At 36.2% G+C, this 26029-nt stretch overlaps 1 protein-coding gene across 2 annotated transcripts in view; it reads right to left on the minus strand.

Moving 5' to 3' along the window:
- The window catches only part of DOCK4 (dedicator of cytokinesis 4), a 242306-nt gene that overhangs the window by 35125 nt on the left and 181152 nt on the right, over nt 1–26029 (minus strand). For both annotated transcript variants that reach the window (XM_062017381.1, XM_062017372.1), the window contains exons 27-33: nt 19679–19773; nt 12162–12237; nt 10625–10725; nt 9899–9957; nt 7644–7792; nt 6016–6101; nt 815–910 (exon numbers count right to left, since the gene is read on the minus strand). In XM_062017381.1, coding sequence (XP_061873365.1) covers nt 815–910; nt 6016–6101; nt 7644–7792; nt 9899–9957; nt 10625–10725; nt 12162–12237; nt 19679–19773 — 662 coding nt within the window. The remainder of the gene's footprint in view (nt 1–814; nt 911–6015; nt 6102–7643; nt 7793–9898; nt 9958–10624; nt 10726–12161; nt 12238–19678; nt 19774–26029) is intronic.

The raw sequence follows: 26029 nt of genomic DNA on the forward strand, positions 1-26029 counted from the left end.
CTCTCATAACTACCAGTATAAACAATTGTTTTGTGAGACTGAAAGCCCTGGAGCTGATTACAGAAACTTCCCTGAAGATGAATAGCACTGCTGGGATTATACAAATTAGAAGTTCAGTCTCTTTGCTGACATAATAGCTTTCCTTTCAAACTATCAGTGACAATTCCAAGCGGAGTACCAGATCCCACCATGTGTCCCTATGGAATTAGGGAAAAAAACTAACGCTTAAGCTCTAGAAAGTTACAATTGATGACAATAAGGAAGACTAAGATGAAATCTGAAGTTTCTACAGGGACTTCACAATAGACAGAAAATCCCTTTTAGACTCCCACTCCTGAAAGAGACTATATGTCTCTCAGTTCGCTTTCTTTTGATCATATGGTACAGTCAGATGCAAATGCCTCAGCCAGAGATCATATCTTTGTATACATACATACTGTGCTGGCTGACACTATAACTAAGCATGATTGACAGTCATAAGAATTTTACATATTCTGTGAAACAACTGTCAGGTGATTAGTATTGAGCTCTGTGTCTTCAGGTAGACTTGAGTCACTAATCTCCTGCTAACAGTTCCTGTGTTCCTTGACAGGAAACTCGTGCATGCCACTGGATTTTCATACCATGAAGAGGTTACTTGGCTGATTTTCAGTCTGCTTGTCTATTTTTCCTGTTAACTAAACAGTTGCTGTCACAGATACTGAGCACATTCAGCTGATGTATCCATGTAGTCACTGTGCAAGATCACTCTGTTTGCATCCTAATATTTCAAAGGTTGTGACAACTCTACTTCTAAATTGTGATAATTGCTCACCTGTAGTCCAGTAACCTCTCCATGAGGCGAGTCACAGTGGCGATTAATGAAACGCCACTTTCCCTCCATGTTTCCCGCTCAATTTTCTTCAGTAGACTGAAAAAAAAAAGCCAAAGCAATTTCATCGTTTATTTTTAACTGTCACTATGACAACCACTTTGCTTTTACCAGTACTTTAATACCTTAGCAACATCTTTGATAGTTAGATTTTGTTTTACAAACACCCTCCCAAGAAGCACAATTTGCAAACAATGTCTTACCTAGGGTAAGGACCAAAAAGTGGAATTCTAGTCCAGGAAGCATTGACAAAACAAATGATTTTTATATTAGCTGCATCAGGTTAAAATATATCAAACACCTAATTTTCAGAACATATGAATATCCCAAACTTAACAGAACTCTTACATAAAACTTAATGCTGACACATCAGAAAATGAGGAATTTAAAGATGTACTTAGAAAATAATATTTATTAACTCAATATACCTTCTCAACTTTCTTAACAAAGATTTTTCCTCCTTCCTCTCTAATATTTAATTATGAATGAAATTCAAGAATGGGGAAGGGATTTTAATAAGATGATTCCACCCTCTTCACTTACTATTTCCTTCTAAGAATATACCATCATGCACACATAAAATTACATTAGCTTAAAATGTCATAATGTTCTGTATTATAAACTTGTGTCGAGTTCTTACAGTTATGTAAGATTACAGACTGAGGTGAAAAGACTTCAAAATAGTGTTGTAAGTGGAGCCGTCAGTAAAACGATACTTAATACTTCTATCTGTTACAGGCCTCTGACTTTCACTGCTTAAGTTTATCAAACATTAACCATTTGGACATGAACTCACATTTTCTTCTGAGAATGAACAAGGAAACTTTTATCTACAGGGCTGGAGGACCTCAGATAGACGCCATGCCCATGAAGATATTTTAGCAGTCTCCCTGAAAATGTGCTCAGGTACTTTGAAAATTGCCACATCCATATATTTAGAGCTTTTTAGAGAGTTGTTAATAGCATCTCCAAACCTTCTGTCTGCAGTGGGCAAGCTGTCAGCTCCACTGACCTTCATCTATACTGAGCATGTTCAGTCCCATAAAACTCCTACGTCCAAATTTCACCAAACATATATCAGCGCCCAATAACTCCTACATGCCAACTGCACAAGCTATACACTCCAGCTCTGTTCAGCATCTTACACACACAGAGATATCACAGATGCAATTCTCCAACGTAATGCAAACTAAATGAAGCTGTGTTTTGTTGGAAGCAAGGACGAAACATTGCTTTTCGTTCTGCACCCTTAGATAGATTTTAGACTCATTTCTTCTATTTAGGAGACAACTGGATGTCTTTCCCTTACATTCAGAGATTAGCTACCAGTCACTGCTCACAGAGACAGATGACAAGGCCATCCTTAACAAGAAGAGGCTCAAGTTCTAATCTGGCATCTCTGTTTTCCGTACAGAATACACAGGGTAACTTATTTTGCTTTTTCAACACTTATCTTGCTGTTACTGTAAATTTTTGTGTCTAATAAGAAATAAGAGTAGAGCCTGTTCTATTATTAAGCACTGATTACAGCATTTATTTTTCTTTTCTATTGCCTTTCAACCCTGTGTTAAACAGGAACATTTCAAAATAAAGTCATCAAAATAATTGCCTGAAGTTCCTGACTACTCTTTTAAAACATTTCACTTACGCATGTTCTTTATAAATGTATTGGCATGTTCATCACAAATACACAATTTCTACAGAGTGGCTGTTTAGATACATTCAAAGTACTTATTCAAACTGACTTCAATGTCGTCAGTTGAACAATTTTATGACTTGCCTTCTAATGCTTGCTCTTCCTCATTCCACTATGCATCTTTCACCACAATGCACAGAACAAACACTTGGAATGAAAGTGCTTCCTCACTATCCCTCAGCTTCCTTATGGCTATATCTAGATAGAACTAAATTCCTGTGAACTACAGGTCCCAAAGCATAGCCAAGATGCAACATTCTACAAAGCACTAAGAGGTAAAAGCAACAAGGAGAAACAATGAAAATGTTGCTGCCCATCCATGCTACTATAGTCTAACATCTAGGCTCACCTGAACATTTGTGGTTTGCTTTTGTTTTTTAAATCTTGAGTGCCCAAGAACAAGGGAGTGGAGTAGGGCCCCAGAGGATCAGAGATCTCCAGGGATGAATTCCAGGCTTACAACCATGTCCAGTCTCGCTCAGTCATATAGTAAGTGCATTTTACATGTCCAAGCCACGGAGCTCGTCAGACCACTAACTCACAGGCACCTAATCCTAGAGGTGCCTTAAAGCACCTGGATGTCTACTTTGGCATACAAAGTCCTCCAGGTTCCTCACTACGGTCAGAAGCTCCCTCATTTAGCCAGAATTTCCTGTAAAAGTTCAAAGATGAGTGAGGAGCTACTCAAACCCCACAGAAACATTCAGAAGGGCTCTGAAAGACTCAGTCCAGACAGAGTCTAATGGACTAGGCAGTGCTGAGTTCAGTCATGCAATGGGGAGAAGAATTAAGAAAACTGAAGACAGCATAGGAGTCGTCATTTTTTATCTAATAGCTTCATGGCTAGAGATGCCACCCACAAACTGGCAGAGCTTTGTATTAAATGCCTGCTCAGCTGGAATGTTAGCTCCAGTTTCTTCGAAGAGAAGCCTCATCCTCAGGGCCTCAGTAGAGCTCACTAGCTCAGGTTTTGTGCTTCCTAACCTCCAAATCTGAAATGGCTTGTGTTAGGCCAAACTGCAATACAGCATAAACTGGCAGCATCTGTCAAAATCAGAACAAAAGAGCTACATGAGTATATTCCTTGTCTTCCAAGGATATTGTTCTAAATACTGATTCCTTAATAAAATGAAATTGTCCTTTTCCCTGTGCTAAGTAACTGAGAAATTCAATTGCAGTATTACAATGTAAATGTAGATCAAGTTACCTTTCATACCATCATTACACTGGGTAGTAATTACAACATCTAGTTTCTCATGATAGCAAAATGTTCACTATTCTACACTTTGCAACAACTCCATCATGACATTAGGAGCTAATCACTGAGTGGTCACATTCAAGTCCCTAGAAAGGCATTGATTCAAAACAAACAGTGATCATCCTCCTCCTACTTTCACTCTGTCTTTTCATTTAATAAAGATAATTCCATTATAAGCAGTAAATTCTAAGCCCATGGTATTTTAGATACGCTTAGAATTTGTCCTTGAAAACAGATGATGTTAACAGGAAAGATGCAGTTATTATCTCTGGAAAGAAAAGCAGTTAACATGGGAGTTGAGAGATTTCAATTTATTTTCCAATTCAGACAACAAGAACAAAAAACATGACAAAATCTGAAAGTGTCACACCCACTGCAATTATCAGACTGTCTCCAATGTGTGCATCCCCTATGCTCCCAACTGTACCTATCAGAACCCATCATGCCAAATAGTTGTAAAGATCATGTATTGTAGCATTTGCTCTCATTAAAGACTACAAAACCACTGCTTGCTACAAAACTGTATTACTAATTTACAGTCCTTGAACACACACCACATCTCTGCCACTTCAGCCTAAACAAGTCTGCTTTCTCACACTGTCCAAAGTTTCTTGCACTGCTTAGTTTAAATTACCCATGAAAGAAATTAAAAAGAAAGAAAGAAAGAAAGAAAGAAAGAAAGAAAGAAAGAAAGAAAGAAAGAAAGAAAGAAAGAAATCAATCAATCAATCAATCTCAGGCTAACTGATCCCATGCTTTGCATTCAGCTCCCTAAACTGTCCATCTGATTTTAATCATTTTCCTTCACAAACCCTAGAACACTATGTCCTCCTCCATTTTAGATTAGTATCTTCTGCAAGCTGCCCTCTTGAGCTTTTGTTAACATATGGAGTCAAATCAAAGGCAGATAAAAAAAAATGATGATAAACATTTTTTCTTCAGATGGAAGTGAACTTGAAATTTCCCAAAGTGTTCAGTTTTAACTTCTGCTATACAAGAACAGAAACAAGTACACTGATGCTGTGAGACATTTTGCAATTTAAATTACTATGACTATCTCTTCAGCATTTAGATTTAAAAAAGGCTCTTACCATTTTTTCACTGTATCATGCTCAACTTCCCTCAGTTTAACTCTAACTCAAAATCATAATAAGAATCAGGAACTATATTGCATACCAATATGAGTAAGTTATTTCTGTGACAACCTGATGTATTTTGCACATGAAAATACGTTTAGACTTCATTTATAATTAAGCTTTTCCCTCAATTTCACACTCAGAATACTGTATTACTAAAGCATTGAAATAATCTTACCTTTTGTTAGCTTTACCCAGATTATGGAAAAATTTATTAATAATTACAAGAAAGTTATGCTTTATCATACTCTTCTGTTGTTTGTCATTCGTCATCCATTTCCATAATATTCTGCCTAATCTCTCTACCCACTTTTGCTTCTGTAAATGATAAATATTTAGGTGCTCTATTTTTTTCAACTCAGTACAATTACAGGTTATTATATGTTTGCTATCCACAGACACTGAGATCTGAACCTGTACCTGTACTCTGTGATAGCCATTTATTCCAGTCAAACTGGTAACATATGGGCAATCTTAGGGGTTTCACCATTATTATTATCTTTTTCTATTAGATTTCAGTGGTATGTCATTTATTAAAATATACTAAAAGCTTAGCAATAATTGATAAAAGAAAATAATAAGAAATAATATTATTTGAATGAATAAAATAGTTTCCATCAAACAAGAAATCAACAAGTGGCATTACACAGATGAATACAAGTTTCTAGCAAAAGAAAATTACTTATTAAACAGCTTTTAGTTGAATTCCTATGCCTTGTTTTCAAAATGCTCCAGTTGAGCTCTACCTGCACCCTGTGCAATTACGAAGCACTTCTTGCTTTTCTGATTTTAAAATTAGTAGGTAATGTTCTGCGATATAACAGATGTAGCCTTTCCCAATTATATCTTTATGCAAGAAGAACAGACAGTTGTTACAGATGCCATAGAACACCGTGAAATGTTTTACTCCTCAGATATTTAGAAAAAGAAAATTAAAAAGACAAAAAACCCAAGATTCACAACTGTTTTAAACACTACATCTCTATAGTGACATTAGCATTAGACATAACCAACCACACTCAAGGAATTAGTGTAAGATAAACATATTACTCACATACTGTTGAAGAGCTCTCGGTATGTTTCGTCACCTTTACCTTCTGACATTAGGCTGTCCAGTTTGTCAATCAGTTTTGCTTCCACCTGCAACATATAAGTGTGGTATAAGCAGCTTCTTTTTCCTTTAATGTGATTAGAAAAAATTAGGGGAAGACTTTTAAGGAAAGGGACTTTGCCAAATGCATATCTTAGAATTATTGGTCAATCATGTAAATCTGATAAGTCACTTCATCTCTTTGAAGCTGTTATCATTCCCAAGGTTTATAGGGTTTTCTTTTTTTGGTGGGTTTTTTTTTTTTTCTTTTTGAGGGAGGGAGCTAATTTAAATTGAGCAACGTGACTTTAAAACTACAGGCTGAGTAGCATTTGCTGCTGCTAAGGCAGCTATCTATTTATGGAGTCAGACAAAAAGCACAGAGCCCAAATAAATTGCATGAATTCTCACTGCGGGGCTGTAAGCACAAGCCATTTTCTTAGACTTCAATAAAAACATCATCTTTTCTGACCTGCACCCCACTCTTTCTAATGAATTTTTATAAATATCTGTACTGTTCAGAACACTTGCGGACTCAGACTTACTTTCTGAGCCTTGCATACCTGCCAGTGTATTTGGCTGGAAATCCAATTTGCTTGATTTATGTATTAGTTATCATAGAAATTTACAGAACTTATCTGGTGGCTAATGACTCCTTCAGTGCATATTTTAAAGTGCATCGATTATTAAAAATATAGAGGTGAAGCTACACCGCATGTTAATCTTTCAAACCTTCCTTTTAGCCGTAATATATTAGCAACCACAGATGCAGGGGAGAGACCAAGTGGTTGCCAAGATATCTTATTAGACAATAAATCTACTACAATTTACATTTAAACCCAAGCTGAAAACACACAGATGCAGAACAAACATATTTTTTCCTTTTCCTTCTTTGTTAACATTTCTATGGTGACTTTCAACAGTAAGCTTATATCTTGATAGTGGAAAGCTACCTATTTACATCACATGTACTCCTCCGTACTTAATAGCCTGCTTTGTGTTTCCGATCCAGCTCCCACCCTAAGCATTATGATAGCCTGGGAGTAATTAATATACTTCTGCTTTCCTTCATTTGAAACAGCAGGAAGGAGGGCACTGAGAAATGATTTGAGGCAGTCTGAAAGAACTGAGTGGGAGCTGTGGGAGCAGATGGCATACTTGGTTGTTTCTTCCTAGCCCGTTAAGAAGGTGTTTGAGCAGCAAGAATACTTGGATCCTTACGGAAGAATGTTCCTCAGAAAGAACATCTGATCTTTTTTCATACTAACTGGAAAGGAAGCTAGTTGAATCCTATCTAACCAGTAGTCTGTACTGCTGTAAAGCAGAGATGGAAAGCCACAACAAAATCAGACTTGTTGAAGAAAACTCAAGTTTTGTTCTTCACAGGCCATTAGTTTTAACCCTTGTCTTACATTACTAACATGATAGCACTATTGAAGAATCTTAATATCTCTGCAGAGAGTATACTGGTAATCCCTCTCCAACAGATAAAACGTTATGGCTTTCTCCACCCTGAACCAATGGCTGGCACCAGCACTCTCAGAGGTGCTAGATATTCAGTCCTGTTTTATAAACAGTTTCACACACAGTACCTGTTTAAAATTGCCACTTCGCCTTTGCTCCCAGTCCATCATGTCATGGAAAATGGGGATCATTACATTCCTCAGGTCTGGCTGAGGGATCAAGGTCACTTCCAGGAAGGGGCCAATCAATGCTGGAATAAAGTGAAGCTTGTGTTCCCCTAAAACAAAAATAAACATGAACTTGAATGTTAACCGAGTGTCTCATGATCTATTAACCATTCCAAATATTACCTGAATAATTAAAAAAACAGCACTCTAAATGTCTAGATTTTTTTAGCTCCAGTCCCTCACAGCATGGACTTAAGCCCCGAAAGTGAAACTCTGCAGACAATGCAATAATATAAGTCCAAACTAATTTATCAGATTGTAACACGCATTCCTGAATTCAGATGTGACAGTGGGTTTTCTGTATCCCAAGTTAGTCTCCCAGAAGCAGAACAGAGACACTGCAATGTTTGAGAATTTCAATTACTCTTGACAGGGATGGTTTGATTTCTATGCTCTACATTTTTGTGGTCATGAAATGGTTAACCATCTGATATTCTGTGTTCATCAAAAGGAGGTAAGTACTTCAATTTCAACCTATCTTTATTTTTGTGCCTACAGCAAGGGAAGTGCATGTTTTGACTGCAGGAAAGAAAATGTGACTCAGCTGTTTTCAAAACAACTTGCTTTAAAATCAGTGCTAAGACATTTTCCATTAACTCGACATGTTCTACTTAGCAGAAAATTAAGTTCTTTTCAGGAAAGCTAGAAATGGCATAAAGAAATAATTGACCATTCAGTTTCAGTCTTGCACGAGTAAGACTTGGGATATCTTCAGAATAGGGGTATTATGAATCACAGTGCACCAACTTTCCAAGCTGGGGATTTAATTTCCATCCAGTCTGCCTCTGGGTATTCCAGTGGACAGTGATCCATGCTTGCTGCTCTGTTTGATGTCTGTGGCTGTGAAAAGGAAAGCCAGAACTCCCTTTTCTGGAAACATCCTGGGATGCATATCCATATGAATGCAAGGTTACTGTACAAGGATCAAGGCTTTTGATGACTCTTACTGCTAAGAGAATTGTAAAATCCCAACTTGCACAGCACCAATTATATGAAATATCCTGATTATAGTATTTAATTGGACACATTATCAGATGAACTCCATATTGTACCCCACAAAATTCATTCCTATTGAAAGCCATCATGATTCCCTTCTTGCTTGCATACTGGGTTTCTGTTCAGTAGAAAACAATGCAAGTGGGGAGATGATGCACACTAAGGTCTTATCCCATCATGAAGGAGACAGGACCCAGGAGTGGATCCGCGATATATCAGTTATACCTATCATTGTATCCAAATAATGTAGAGGGATGCTTTAGACTGAGTAAACAATACTGAATACTGTAAATACGTAAAATATGCTACACAACAAATGTTAACAGGATATTAATAAGTAAATATTTCTAATGTTAAACATTTCTTTTTCTAGTTCAGGCTAATCAGCATGATCAGTTTTTTACAACTACATATCTTGTTGGGAAAAGATTTAAAGAATTGAGGTGACAATAACTCAGTAACCAGCGATGGTCTGTGTGTCTTTAATGAGCCCTCTAATGAATTACTGAGTAACTTAAAATATGAAGATGACAAATGTAGATCCAAATCTTCTACCAAGTTTTTCTTTTCTTCCCAAAGAGCATTTAATTGCGTTTCTCTGCCCTTCATACTTTCAAACAGTTTGCACAGCTACTGCTTATGAATATAAAAATGTTCTGAAGTTTATAATCAAGTATATATTTTTCTTGCCATGTATACATCAGGCAGTGATTTACTCATGCCTTTCTATTTTAGTGCAACTAGGACTTTGGCGAAGATTTGACGCAAGTCCAGCATCTCAGGAAAGCTTCAGAATTAAGAGATATGTCTGTTCCTTAAACTGTTTGGCAACAAAGCTAAAACTGTGAACATAAGTATTATTCCAGGCATAATAATTCTGCCCAAAAAGAGAAATACTTTTTCTCACGTTCTCTGCTGGTATTCTTTCAGTTCTCTTTGAAGAACGCAGGGATAGGTCAAATATAGTATCATGGCTTAGAAAGCTTTAGTTATAAAGAAGGGAACTACAGATCACTAGGATTTTCCTAAACTTGAATCAAGACTTCATGGGAACTTAATTATCAACAACTCCACTATCATTGTCAAGTGTATTTAATAGGTGAAGAAATAATAATTGGTTTGCATTTTATGAGCTACTGATGATGTGTTCAATTACTTACCTAAATTTTGCCACATGCTGAAGATTTCACATCCCATTGTTACCCGCATGTCACCGTATCTTCAATGTATAAAACAGATAAACACAATGAAAGATCACTTAAGAAAAGAAAATTCATATGCCTTCTCTGACACTGTTAAATGAAATATCTAATTTGTAGACCGTTAAAAAACTACTTTAAGTGACAATTCCTTCCAAATTTTTGCCCTTTTCAATGCACTCAGCTAAAATCACATTCCTAAACCCAGGTTTACTTGCAATATATATTGTCAAATTTATCCGTTCTTTCTAAGCCCTATATATCAGTAACAGAACTGTAAAGCAAAAGCTATTGTTTGTAGTAATATGCTGCAGTTCTCTCTTTCAGAACAAATACTTTTGCTCTAGCTTAAAGAAATATAATTAATTCACACAGACCACAGTGCAGTTCCTGGCAGAAACATGTGAACCAGCAAGAATCAATTTATGCATCCAGTGGAAATTAGTGTTGTCCCTGCTACAACACGGCTATTTTGCTCCCCGTATCTGAACTAATTTGGGCACTTCTACGAAGGCTGCTGTCAGCTCTGAAGTGCAATACAAAGTGCCAGAATCAACTCTCATTGCAGTCAGTGAAAATACTGTTGCTGTTATCTTTTTGATAGGCCTTTTTGTAACCTCCTATGTCTTGAGTTTTGAGAAGTCTTTGATCTATTACAGTTTTCTAGAAGGTGACAGTAGTACTTACTTTTCTAAAACCTTTTTCTTCTTGGAAGGTGTGAACATCTCCAGTTGCAGACATAACTGGTTTATAAAAATGACAGCAAGAAAAAAGTAGGAATCCCATATCTACAACAAGCATATGGCATTTGGTTATTTCATTTTCTCAGTACCACCATTCTATGACCATTCAAGATGCAAATTTTTATATCACACCACTTGTTTCAATCTCAACTAATAAATTACTCACTGTTCTTGACCAAATTTCTTTGCATTCAAATATACTTTCAGCAACCCCAGAATGTTCAGCAGAAATACATCTATTTTACATATTCTACATCTTTTAAATGTAAAGGTTTCAGAGTTGCAGATTGTCTTTTTTTTTTACCTTCTACATTTGGATACATTTTTGGCATATTTTAAAAGAAGAATTCAAAAAGTTATGCCTTTAAGCCCAAAACCCAAAAAATTTTGACACCTTAAAAGCTATCAGAATTGTCATTCTCTGGTCCATTCTACTTTGTATTATTTTTTGCAGGTCTCAATTACTGAAGGCTTCATTGGACAAAAGCAAAGCCAGACTTTGTTAACATGCTGCAAATGCATTAAAATATTAATTATCATAACTCAATTTCTATGGCAGGAGGAAGAAAGTAGTAAGTGTAGGGGGAGCTCTGTTCCAGACACTACCATTCTGTAGGATAGTAATAACATTGCTAAGAAAGTTTAAGGAACACAGATGCCTTGTCTACAGGTAATTCTTACACCACTTTTAGCCTCTGAACTTGTGGGACTTCATAAAACACAGGATTCCTCATGTTCAGTTATGTCAAGTAGATAAATCTTCATTCCTGTCAATACTTCCAAAAGGAGTCTGGATTTTCACAGAAGCATTCAAAACTGCTGGAAGTCAAGAGGAGATCTCTTGTCTCCTCTAGGAAAGAAATTCTGCAGTTTTTATGGTGAAATAATTGGACTAATGTCTCTTGGTTGGGCAGAATACTCATTCTGGTTCCCATAAGAATGGGTCTTCACAGATACATTCCCAGGTCTTCTCATCTGAATCCTAAAAGCATCCTTCTGTAATTCAGTATATCACAGGCGCCACATCTCACTGTATGAGGTACTCACTAACATCTTTAACTACATTAACCATGCAGTCTCATAATTTTCTAATTATGCAGCATGTTAATTGGTCTTGAGAAAAATTACAGAAATGCAAACCCACATTTTTGATAAATTTGCCTTGATTCAAAAATGGAATCTTTTTCCCTTCTGTGATAATAATAAAACTAGTCCCTATAATAAAAAAAATAAATAATCTAACACAGAGGCTGGAATCACAAAATGAAAAATAAGAAGAAATTAAAAAACCTCACAGCACTCCTGATTTTTAAGACAATCCTTTATTTAAGAAAAAACTTAATCTCAGAGCACTTGAAGATGCTGATTTAGTACATGTTCTATCTTTTTACATAGTGGATCTGATCTAATAACAACCAATCAAGTCCCTGGATGATGTAGCAGCTATTGAATCTATCTTATTTTACACACATTTACTTTACCTTGTAATCAAAGTTTTCATTTAAGAAGTTTTTACGAAGGGCATCCGAAAGGTACAACACTGTTGTAATGATCACACTGGGAAGAAAAGAATGAAAAAGACAGTAGTTGTCATTAAGTGGAAATTCATATTTAATAGTCAGAGTCAACAATTTTCTAGTGAAGAAATAGATGTGGCACAAACGGCAACATTAAATACTACATTTTAAGTGTATACAAACATTTCACTATTAACAGCATCTATTGACAGAAAACACGCATATTAAAAAACTTAAACATAGGTATGATCTAAGAATGTGTGCTAAGAAGAGATATTCTCTACACAAAATACTATTGATCAAAAAGACAAACCAGAGGTTTTGTTCTGCAAATAATGCTGATATCAGATTTAACAAGCTTTTTGTCCTACTAGCATTATATACAGTGGGAAAATTTGCTCTCATCTCTTTTGGTACTGAAAACATGCATGTATAAATTATAAATATATAATACCTAGTAATTATCAATATACAATGTTGTTTGCTCTATTGATAAAGAGGGTTTTTAATGACAAGAGACAAACTGCATGATCTCTGTGAAAAAGATCTGCTTTTAAAGATCTCTGTGTTTTGCGAATGGCCACACTTTGCCCTGTGATGACACCTGCTTAAATTATATTAATCTGTCTCAGATAAATATATGTAATAAAAATCTTTCCAGAGTGTTTGTCACCAGAGGTCAATGACAGCCTTTTTCACTGCAGCAACCAAGTTTGGTAAGCTACAGAACATCCTTAAAAATACAACTCACTTCAACGATTAAACCCTTAAGCTAACCTCTGCAGGACTTCTATCTATCAACATATTTAGTCAACCAAAAATCCCTATAAACCATTAAGTTATTTTTTGCAAGTGGGCAGTAGTAGATGCTTAACATGGAGAAAAAAAGATAAACACAAAATGATCTTTTTGCTACGACACTGTATTTTTTGCTGTATTTTACAGCAATCAACTGTTGAAAGACCTCCTGAAAAAAAGGTTTTATCTGCACATTCATTTAATTACCATGTAGTCTGAATACATCTAGTACTTCTTAGAAAATGGGTTTTGATATGTATGCTGTTACAGTGCTAAAATTTGTTTCCATTCCATAATTTAGACTTAATTTTTTAACTATTTTTGCAAAGCAGTCAAGGACAAAATATGTTCCATTAGATATCATAGTAGTAATAGATATATTTTAAGGGTATAATATTTTTCATCTTCACAACACCAAAGAATTATATGTTCACCAATATACCTAGGAGATAAATTATCTTTACCTACTGGCATTTTTTACAGATGTCAAGTTTATAATTACAAAATAGCTATATATCATTTAGTTATTATTAGATCAAACGTTTGCTTCCATTTCTCCGCTTTTAAAATTACTCTCCCTGACAAATTTTACCTTCTGGTTTGATGTGTCTGAACACCTGTATAGCAGCCAAGTCTGAGATCTTGTTTTAGAACACTGTTTGAGTCTCATTACCCGAGTTTCCTTCCTTCCTAGCTTCATTGCTCAAATGTTTGTGTTTGGGGTTTTTTTTTTCAATAATTCCATTATAGCTTTTCTATCCAAGTAGTGTTCCATGTTTAGCACTCATCTGTATAGTTTACCCCACTTTTCCATCAACAAGGAGTTACAGTGAGTGTACAGCACTCACTGTTTCAGCATGGAAGACAAACAATTACAAACTGTAATGTATGCAAAGCTAATAATCAAGGTATGGATTAGAAATGAGTTCTGTCATTTCTGTTATTATTGCATGATTTAATTTATAGCTCATAGGTTTCACAGAATGGAAATAGTTTGTATATTTCAGGAAGATGTTCTGATAGAAATGGTCAGCTCATCAGAACTATTGCTATATAAAATTTCAACCTAAATCCAAAGCAATAGATCCCTGAAAAATTGTAAGCAAGAGAAAATTCCTCAAGATCTCAAGAACTGCAACCATCCTGCCAAGTTTACATTTCATAGTTCTATTTACGTCTGAGACAATTCCTTTTCTTGCCACATTTTTTCCATGACAGGCAAAACTGAAGAGAAAGATCTGCTTCAATTCATATGAGAAGGTGATTAGAAAAACCTTTCGAATGTAATTTTTTAGGATTTTTTTCCTGGAATTTTCCTGAGATAACAGAATAGTGACAATGCAGGTATTTCTTGCAATAGGCAGCTTTCATAGAATCATAGAATGTTAGGGTTGGAAGGGATCTTTAGAGAATATCTTTGCTTGGGTTTGATTTATTTGGAAAGAGAAAGACACAATACAGAATGCTTGATAAAATGTGGGTCTGAAGAGTGAGAATGTACACATTGTAGATAAAACACCTCAAAACCTCAGACTGAACAACAGGAAGATGAAGCCACTGGTTTTGACATACAATCTGTTATTCGGAATCTAACAAACTAAAACTGAGCAGAAGAGAAAACACAGGTCAAGTTGGGGGATCTTTTTCCTCTTTTCCTGCAACTGATTTAGGTTCTATTAAAAAAAAATAAAAATGCACAAAGCAGAGACAGCAGCCAGAGGACAGATGGACAGCTGCCTGATCTGGTACAATACTCACATTCCAAGTTGAATCCCAGCCAACGATTTTGAAACAACAACAACATCTATTTGAGTATCAAACTAGAAAACATTGTGACAAGACTTGCTTTTCTTCCTCTTACCACCTGCCACAAATTTGTTCATAACCACTGACTGTTTTACACGAGAAAAACCTCTGCTTTTAGCTACTAAATTATTTCTGGGCTTATACACAAAATGCCGACCCAAGATCCAAGCAGGCCATTGTTGAAGGAGTAACTTTTCCATCAATTTTTTACAGCAAACTTTTCTGCAAGAACCTGTTTGAAAAGTCCAAACCAGTTCCCAGAATTTCAACAACTGGTTTGTTGCCTGCACTGTGCTCTAGCAACCTGGCTTTTGCCTAGGTGGCCAGTGGCAGAAAACAAAAGCTTTCTTTTTCCATTCTGATATGAGACGTTTCACCCTTTGATATTTCAGAGTGAAATCTTCATGAGCACAGAGGTATCTGAACAAGAACAACAAAAAATTTCTTCTACATTTCATAAAGAATTGAAATAAACCTAGGGTCACAGATACCTGTATGTATCTATTGTATGTATATAAAACTATTCACACATGCATCCCTACATATATACATGCTTTTTGTGACAGACTGAAGGTCAGGTTCATTTGTTAGCAACATTTTGTATTACATAAAAGCATGAACATTGTTAGCAACATTATGTCTTACATAAAACCTAGAATTTTTGTTCATAGTAGGAGGCTCAGACTCCCACACCATGGGAGCTAACAGGATTTTTCAAAGCAGCCATAATGATGAAACTAATGTTAATTCCACGTCTTCCTTTACTGTGTATTCTGAGGTACTTCTTAAAAAATAATGTCATTACTGAATTACAAAAAAAAATTCTGTTTAAGGTCCTTGCACCCAACTGTCAGCAGATAAATATTGAATTTTAGTATAAGGAACACACTGTAGTAAATCTAAATTTACAGATCAATTATTTTACTATAAATAACAATATTCATATATCCTTTTTGTATGCTCTTAAATTCAAACTGGAATTGGATCATCTTTAAAATTAAAGCTTCTTGCATATTGAGAGCAGTGGAAAATTAATTCCTTTTTCAATAATACATAGGCATAGTATGTTAAAAATACCAAAACTTTGCTCAGCAAGTAGCAGAAGCTCACTTTCCTCTCCAAAGGCCTGCTCAATCATTAATGAAACACGACACACTCGGAGTTCAGCAGAGTCTCTTAAATGCTCTCAAAAGATGTCAGATAATTAAAGTAATAGATAAGTGATTTTTTCCTAACCTTAGGGTAACTGAAGCAAGTGACCACTACACAGTGATTTCCAGTTGAGAGGAATGCTATGAAGGTGTTATCTGGAAGCTTCCGTTTCAGTCCGGCATATTTTATTATAGAATTTTTGATTCCTCTCTGACACTAGGCAACTGATTCAGAAATCTCTTATATTGTGTAGTGCTCATTTGCAGTTATAAAAACCCCTTGCTTAGAGGGCCAGCAAGCAAACTACCTAGTTGCTGTTGAAGGTCAGTCTACCCCTATAAGATAAGAAATGTAAATTATATTTTTCATATTATATATAAAAACATATTTTGTATGTCTGTATGGAGTAACACAAATGTTAGAAATATTAGACAACCATATGTAACTATTTTGCTTTGCTCAATGTATGCTGATTAGCTCATTACAGTTTTTACACAGTAATTCAGCTTTAAACAAGAGTTAATTTCTGTTTCATTGTTCGACTGCTAGAAGCTAATAAACAATACGGATTTTTTGCATGTTCTCCTTCCAGCACGGAATACAATTAAAAAAATACCTAATCTGTGCTTTAGAACTAATCCTGCTTTTTAGAATGCTACTTCATTTCAAAAATTTTGGAAGTCACTTGGGAGTTTTATATTGCTAGCCATTAATACTTTTTCATGTTGAGCATCCAGATATTCAGAATTATAGATCATGCACATGTCATCATAAAGTATCTTAATTTCTGGATAGTTAGAGATTTGTCTTCTTGAGATAACAGTATCTTCCAAGTTGGGTTTGTTCTTTTTTTAATCCTAGACATCATTCAAGTATCAGATGATACTGAAAACACTAGAATAAGAAAGAAAAAAAAGATAGAAGCCAGGAGGCAGCAATGTTTTTATATATAAATATTATATATTGAAAGAATTATGGCATTTTAAGACCTGAAAATCTTTCAGGTAATTGAAGTTCTGAATATATAAAAGAAAAAAGTGAATAATTTTTTTTCCTCTCAGCTTATTACTTGCTTATATCCTTGCTAGGACTCATTTCTCCCCCAGGCTCAGACAGGGTAAATCTCTCTTCCTGTAAATACCAGACAGTTTGAATTTTTATATCACTCTAGGGACAGGGGAGAAAAAAGACAGTGCTCCTGATGACGTGACTGTGGTGACAGGTGAAGCTCCCAAGACAGACTCTGCCTTCTGATTAACTAATGTTTCTTGGGCTGAAGCCCAGGCAGCCAAGAAGGTGGCCATCTAACACAGGAAACATGACAGTCACTTCATTCCTGGAAAGCAGGAGTTAGAAAAGATTTAGACTGTTAATGAATTACTTGATTATGCTCTCAAAAAAATGGGCTAGAACTTCTAGTTTTTCCTTTTAGACATCAGTGGTGCCAGCAGTTTAAGAAGTTTTGCCTTCCAATCCCAAAGAGTCTCAGATCATTGAAGTCCTCTGGCTCATCAAAAGAAGCTCAGGAAGAATGGCTCACAGTCACTTCTGTCTGTGGTGCAGACAGTGCCCAGTTTCTCATCCTATGCCCAGGCTCTTAAAGATTTTAGGTTGGGACAACTGTAGCAAAGCTAGTGCTCTGTGGCTTTAAGCTTTTGAACACCTCAAGGAAGCTGAAGCAAGGGGGTTCACAAGTTAAAAGAAGTTACTCCAGTTCAGAAACAGACCTGGAAACACTAGTGCTCAGCAGCTGAGGACAGAAGTGGATTTTCCTTTCTGCTGCCTCAAAAAGGAATAGAAACTAAGCCACAGATACATAACATAGGATCAATGCATCTTTAGTTTACACAACACTTTTAAGTGACCCAGCCAACTCCTTGTCACAAGAAACCAGCATTTCCTCCACAAAGGAACAAACGGCCATTAAAGCAATTATTGAATGTGGAATTGGTAAAGATGTGTTTATATGGCATTTGCTAGCAGTAATGCTTCTGTACTTGTGTGTTATTGAGTTCAGGTACAGAATCATAGAAAGGTCTGGATTGGAAGGGACCTTAAAGATCATCTAGTTCCAAATTCCCTGCCATGGCCAGGCTGCTAAAAGCCCTGTCCAACCTGGCCCTGAACGCTTCCACAACTCTTGGGGCAACTTGTTCCTGTGCCTCACCACCCTCACAGAGAATAACTTCTTCATAGTATCTGATCTAAATCTAACCTCTTTCAGTTTAAAGCTATTATTCCTTGTCATATCAGTCCATGTCCTATCACTACTCTGCTCAGTTAGCCAATCTGTTTTGCTTCTCATGGCCAATTCACACCAGCAATTATTGTCAACTTCTGCTTTCCTGCTTTGCCTGACAGAATTGGACATAGAGTCATCTCCTAGATGGTTAGAAACAATATGACATGGATTAAGAGAGACGTGTGATGCTAACTAAAATACTGGTGGAAGCAAATACTCCTTTTGCAGAACTTGGTATCCTCATCTTCAGCATATCTGAACACCACTAGCCCAAGAAACACGTGCCAAGGTCATTCCTAAATCTTAGTTTTGTAGATGTCAGCTGTAGCAACGCCATCTGCCAAGCCAGCTGTTTCTGGAACATATAACAACTTCTTAGATTATATATTTAGTCTAAAAGTTCTTCTGTTTTTTACCACTTTCCTGTGTTTCTCAATTTATTTCTTAAGCGTGATTACCAGATACAGGCTGATCTCAGTCGTGTCTTCTTTAATATCACACACAAAAGAAAATGATCATATGCATTCTCTGAACAACTACTATGATGCCTGCATATCCACACACACACACTGCCAGATTTAATGGTAATAATAATATTGTTACTAGTATTCTGTACAATACCATGAATTTAAATTCTCCTTGGAGGTGGCAGGTACAACACAGACTAAAAACCAATTTCCATCAGGCACTGCAATATGTAGCACAAAATTCTGTATTCCTAGGTCTGCCCAACACAATCCCCCCTTCTCTGCTGGTGTTTGTGTAATTGCAATTGACTGTTCAGTTGGCTTATCTAATCAAAAGCTATGCCTACAAAAAAAGGATAGCTTGTGACATAGGTGAAATAAAATGCAATAGTTTTAGACTTGTTATAATGACTTCTCAGATACGCTGAAAATTCGTTCCTATAAAAATAAGGCAAGAGAAAGAACAGCTCAAAAGCAGGTTACATCTCAAAGTATCACTAGGCAATGCTTAGAGCGGTAGGTTAATGTTGCCTGTGCTGGTACCTCATTTCCTGATTTGTGATTTTTGATTGTGATTTTTTTTGACAAGCATTAACTTAACAAACATGCAAAAGCATCGTTAGTGATATAACAGCAGATAATTTCTTCTTGAGAGCAAACAGATCTTTACCAACTCAGCATTTTAACAAACAGATTTGAAATGACGTTCTGTTGAGACTTGTCATTTGCTACTTGGAAAATAAAGCTGTTGATGCTTAGCATCTTTAATCAGTAAAACTGTTTCTGAGTTTCCAGTTATATGTGCTTACTGTAATTCAGAAGAGAAACAGGTACAGATTATATGATGAAATTGTCATGTAAGATCAGTCCAGAGATTTAAATTCTTAAACTCAGTAACAAATTGTATCCAGGGTTATAACAGATGTTTTGCATTTTTATTACATACATCATATTAATTTATACCATGATATTTGCACATTACTCATATTTTTCATTAACAGTGAAAAATGCCTTACTTGTTTGCAACCAAACGCATCACTGTCCAGTCTTTTGGAAACATCTCTGGCCGTATTAGTATCCGAAATACAGTAAAAATTTGCAGGAGGAAATCCTTTGGAAGAAAAAGAAAGCAGTCATATGTCTCTGTTGCTTTGAAAAGAGCAGTGAGGTTTAAAAACATTTTAATCAGAGAGAAAAAGTTATTATAGAAACAGCAGAATCGCATTTATTTTCAACATAAATACACCTCTGAATATTCTTTAATTCTTTGATTCCCCAAGAAAGCTTGAAATAGTGATTTAATTCATTTTTTCTCAAAAGGAGTAAAATAATGTAATGTGCCATTTGATTGACAGTGACGTAGAAGAGAAATGTCAAAGATGCATTTGGTTTCCACCCATACACTTCCACAAATGTGATCTTGAGAACAATTTGCAAATCAAAAAAGCACTTTACAAACAAAACAGAGTTCTGAATATCTCCTTAATCATGCCAGGTTTCCATCACTTTCAAGATTTATTCTAAAAGTAGCATTATTTGGTGGGAAAGAGAGCATGAGGACAATTTTCTCACTGGGTTTGCAGAGATCAGTGAATTCAATAGTAATGCCCAGGCCCCTGAACTGTTATTGCAGTTGTCTGTCTGTATACAGGTCACTTAACCCTTCTGCCTCATTTGCTGAATCTATAAAAATAGTGAACACACGTGAGCTACTTTGAACATAGAAAACAATGCTTAAGAGCTTTTACCATTATCATCTCCTATGTCATGTAACTCACTAATAAATAACTAAATTAAACTATTCCTCTCAGCACGTTTCAGATTTTCTTTTTTACAAATACAACTACCAAGAAAGGTAGCATTTTTAATGGCCTATCTTGATTGTGTATAGTACTGACACTATTCTTTTAGTTAGTAAATGGAATTTTTGAGGCAAGTGATATAACATGTCTAACAGAATCAGTGTGGTATCTGACCTTCCAATGTTTTCTATTGATTTGGCCCACATCACTTGTAGATAGTTAGCCCAAAACACAAATGACATGAAGATGCAACCAAAGGATACCAAATAGTCTTTGAACATTGAAATACATTCTCATGTGCATTTACTGAAGTGTAGATGATGGGCATTGCACAACAGATGTCTTTCATTAAGAGAGTCGCTGTAAAAAGGGACGAATGCAGGCGTGGGGAAAGGCAGCTGAGATCCCTGCACCCACTCACCAGAGAAGATGATATAAAAGAGTTTTCTGAGTAAGATGACAAACATTTCTCTGTATTTAAGAGTATAAATGATACTCATTGCAGATAACATAATGTTTGAATGAAAGTGACCAGCTTTACAGATGAACAACACGTTCATTCCTGGCTACTTTCCTACAGCTTTGCAACTTGCTGTTATACTTTGACACTTCTCCTTGCTTCTTGCTTTAGGGATTACCTTCTTTCCTTGTGCTGTAATACTTGCAGCTCTGTGTCATAATTCCAACAGTATGGCAATGTCTCAAATGCTGCTGTATGTTACCTCAAAATAATGTCCCAAATTCTCCCATATCTCATTTTCATCCTGTCTGTTGTCCAGACAGAATAAATGTTGTTGCTGTGAGGGAGCTGACTGACTGACTGCTGAACTGAAGAGACCAAATGGCTGCTGTTGGCAAATGAAGAAATGTCTCAAGGACCTAAAATTCAAAGGCTGTGGACTTAGGAGGTTTGAGACACAGGGGAACTGCCAAAGCCTGCTGAAATTTATCAGCTTGTTAAATAAAAGATGTGTTCTGGTTTTAGCAACTAGGCTAAAACCAGAACACATCTTTTATTCCAAGCAAACTTTAAACCAAAGCAAATGTAGACACTGTCATTTAATTTTGAATCATTAACACTAATTTTTTAACAGAAAAACACAGGAAATGGTGTAATCAACTTAGTGATGAGTTATACAAGATACAAAATGTGGATTTGAAAAGCCTTAGTATGACTGAAGATATAAATAAAATGCAGTATAATTCAAAGCTGAAATGTAACTAAAAGAAACAGGTAACTCATAAAAAACTTCAGAAAAAACAGTCATTGTAGGATTTTTGAGAAAATAAAACTATTAGCAGAATTAACCTGTAGCTTTTAATAGTTGTTTTCGTATCTTTGGTAACATATTTCCCTAGGAGCCCAATACAAGCACGAAAATGACCAAAGAGTAAAACAGTAGTTGACTAGACTGATATTTTGCCATTAGCGTGCTGGTATCCTTCATGTGTGAACACTGCACATTGATTGGTGCCAGTGTTCACTTCCAAGAGAGCCATCTCCATGTAGCAATTCCATAAGATACTTTGATCAGCATTATAATGCCTGGCATTTTACTGCCCGGCACGTTGCATGACGCAACTGGGCATTTTTGTTTCATGATGCAACCATTACAAGACATTACTTGGAAATAGCATTCATGAAAGATCAATTTTGTAACTGTATTTTGAACTATTTCCTTTACACTAAACTATTTCATAGTTTTCATAGTTTCATAGATTTAGTAACAGATTTTAACATTTAAAAAACATTTTCACCAGCAGTATAAGTGAACTAACATTTGGTTGGTTGAGTACAGATGTAATTAATGTCTCATATGCCTTCTATCTTAAGATACAGCACAGGAATAATTTTGTCCTTTCCGTACTCTAAATATCATCTCTTGATATTCCTACCCAGTGTACAAAAGCTCTAGTACTATCTTACACCATTTAACTAATATCACAGTATCACAGCTCAGTATTTGCTTGATGAAATTATCAAGCTCTTCACTGGATTTCTCAGGATGTATCTAATAGAGTTTTAGTTTGGATCAACAGTTTGCTACAGTTCACAACGCAGAGTTATCAAGCTACTTGGTATCATGTCTTTGTAGAGAATTCTAGAGCTTTTTTGCAGGGTGCTAAAGTGCCAATAAGAAAGAGGATGGTTTGACAAATGTGTGGTCTCTGTCCAGATAACTCAAAAATTCCACAATGTTGTTCCCACTTTACCCAAGCTCCTTTATCTGGAAGAGAGGGATCAGAGAACTAGTAAGGTTTACATACATTAGGAATATTATCTTTTTCTTCCTCAGATGTCTCTGGTATATCTATTCTGGCACATTACGTAGGGTAGACTGACAATCAATAAACACTAGGCCTTCTGGCGGGTACTTATCTGTTTATCTTGAATTCTTTTAATCTATCATTTAAAAAACCAACACATATCAGCCAAAACCACCTTGCTGTGATCAGAGCTGCATTGCACCAACATACCCTGGTTTTCTTATTCACTTTCCCACTGCTTTCCTCCTATTTGTAACTTACACTGTTACCTTTTGTCATAAACTATATCTGAGCTTTTTTGCAGCATCAAAATATCCGCCTACAAGGGTGCCTCCGTTCTATAAATTGCTATAAAATATATTTACTAGAGGAAGAAGGTATTTTGTGGTAAGCAAAAGGAGTATATATTTAAAATAATATTGAAAGATAAAAGGAAGCATTTAAAATTACTGCCTCATTAAATTCAATGTTTGAAAAAGTGAGTAAAGCACTGTCTCTGGTGCTACCACTCAGCCATGAATCCCCTGTCATTTCCCTCTTACTTCATTTGCATGTTTTCAAATATAAAATGCTTTTCTATCTTCTTTGTGTGGAAAAATAAACCTGACTCTCTTAAAGACCCAACTACAATCAAAACAGCCACCATGTCAGTTACTTAAACTAAATGTATTTACAAAACAGAGGAAATATTCCTACAAATAACCACTTCTTCAAAGATACATGTCATATAAAAATGTGTACATATCTTTCCTTCGAAGCCTTAATTTTGTTACACAGTGATTAACAAGCTGGAAAGAGCCTTTAATAATTTTTGGTGTGGACTGTTCAAAAAAAAAGAAACAACAAAAGGAATAGGAACTTTAAATATACTTTGATAGACTGAATTACAAACTTGCTTGAGTGAATTTTTGCTTTGGAAAAGTGGTTTGTTGGGGCTATTTTTTTAAGAGTATCAAAATGCTGTGCAAATATGTATGTAGGCAAGAAACTGACATAGTCACATTGAGAATTAGTCTGGAATCAGTGCCTAATAATTCAGTATAGATGATTCATTACAAACAGAGGTAATCAAAGCAAAAAAGTACAGCAGATAGCAAATCAAAGGTCTGGGTTACACTCTTGGAAACCCCATGTGAGATTTGTAACCAATAATGTGAGTTGGGAAAGACACAATCCACCTTGACATCATTAACCAGGGGGCAAGTAGAGGATTCGAAAAACCAGAAAGCTGATGTTTATTACCTCTGAAGTTTAAATCCCAAAGTACATACTAGGCACAAGCTTAATTACAGCTACTAGTTCAGCCTCTAGAAGCATCTCAGATTAAAAAAAAAAAAAGGTCTTATTACAGATATTTACACCTTTTGAATCTTTATTCATAATGATGTCATTTTTAAGAAACATATCTTAAAGGAGTATAAAATACCAAGAAAGTTCCACACTTGGCAGACAAAGCATAAAGATACAGAGGTAAGTGCCAAGATGGTTTAGACAGTTACACAATCACCTCAGGATTGACAGCAGTGTCAGCCTCACACACTAGCTCTCTTCCTTCCCTCTGGCTCTCACTTATACACATATCAGTGATATTTGATATTTCCAAGCTAGGGAAAAGACTCCCATTATATTATTTAGGATTTAGAAGAGAAGGAATGCTGCATTAATTTTGATCAGCCTGCTGCCACTGAATCACTAGTGAAGCTGATGCTGATTTGATGAGATCTAAATGGAAATAACAAACTCTGAACTTGAGTTCTTAAGACCTCTGTTTTGATAGCTGATGGCACTGGCTACAGCTGCTTTCCATATGTCTCTGTATAATAGTAGGGTATGTGCGTGGGGGGAATTTAAATGTGTCAAATCAAACACCATTCAAGCATTAATTCTAGAAAATTGTCATGTTCTAGAAGCAAAAAAGTCTGAATAATCTCAGTGCTGTATTTCATAGATACATCAAACAAATCAAGCTGGAAATCTCTAGGAAATGTGAAAAACTAAACCAAGGAATACAGATCTGCTGAGAACTCAAACAAAAAGGAAAATATTTTCAATGAAAAATGTCTAGGTTCCATGATATGTACTAAAAGTTTCCTAAGGATAGCAATTAGGCTAAGTGAAAACAGATGCCGTAACACCAGTACAAAAATCGTCTACCTTATATAACTCCTAGGTTTTTACTCCTGATTCATGACAGAGATAACTTCTTGGCAGCATTTTCTATCTTTTAAGCTCAGTGTGATCATCTCACTACAAAGAAAAGGCACTCACAAATGGTATGCTCTCTTCAGAACAGCTCTAAACACTGATCACGAATTCCAGGAAATCTGAAATTGCACCATGACTAGACTCCTTTTCAAGGCAGTGCTTAAGTTTACCAAGTGGTGATTTAACAGTAACACCTAAAACTATACTGTAACACTAGGACTCTCCCATCTGGGATCATTGGCTAAATAACAGGTATAAGTTATTACTCAAGATTTCTTGTGAGGATCAAATTCGGTACTATGTAAGTTTTTCAGGGTCTAGTACAGTGGAATTATAGAATCATACGGTCACAGAATGGTAGGGGTTGGAAGGGACTTTTGGAGGTCATCTAGTCCAATTGCCTTGCTAACGCAGGTCCACTTAGATCACGTTGCACAGGAATGTATCCAGGTGGGTTTTGAAAACCTCCAGAGAAGGAGAGTCCACAACCTCCCCGGGCAGCCTGTGCCAGTGCTCCCTCATCCTTACAGTAAAGAAGTTTTTCCTTAAGTGGAACTTTCTGTGTTCCAGCTTCATCCCATTACTCCTTTTCCAGTCACTAGACACAACAGAAAAAAAAGTGCTGCCCCAACCTCCTGACATCCATCATTTATATATTTGTAAATTTTAATGAGATCTCCCACAGTCTCCTCCAGATTAAACAGTTCTAGTTCCCGCAGCCTTTAGTCATAAAGATATGCTCCAGCCCTCTGATCATCTTGGTGGCCCTGCTGGCGACACTCTCTGGAAGTTCCCTGTTCCTCTCAAGCTGAGGAGCCCAGAATTCCACATGAGGCCTCACCAGGGGGAGCAGAATCTCCCTTGACCTGTTGGCCATGCTCTTCTTGATGCATCCCAGGATGCCATTGTCTTCCTTGCCATGAGGGCACATTGCTGGCTCATGGTTAATTTATTGTCAACCAGGACTCCCAATTCTCTCTCTGCAGAGCTGCTCTCCAGCAGGTCAATCCTCAGCCTCTACTGGTGCATGAGATTCTTCCTCCCCAGATGCAGGACTCTGCACTTGTCCTTGTTGAACCTCATGAGGTTCCT

The sequence above is a fragment of the Colius striatus genome, chromosome 1 (genome assembly GCF_028858725.1).
Source record: "Colius striatus isolate bColStr4 chromosome 1, bColStr4.1.hap1, whole genome shotgun sequence".
Taxonomy (NCBI): Eukaryota; Metazoa; Chordata; class Aves; order Coliiformes; family Coliidae; genus Colius; species Colius striatus.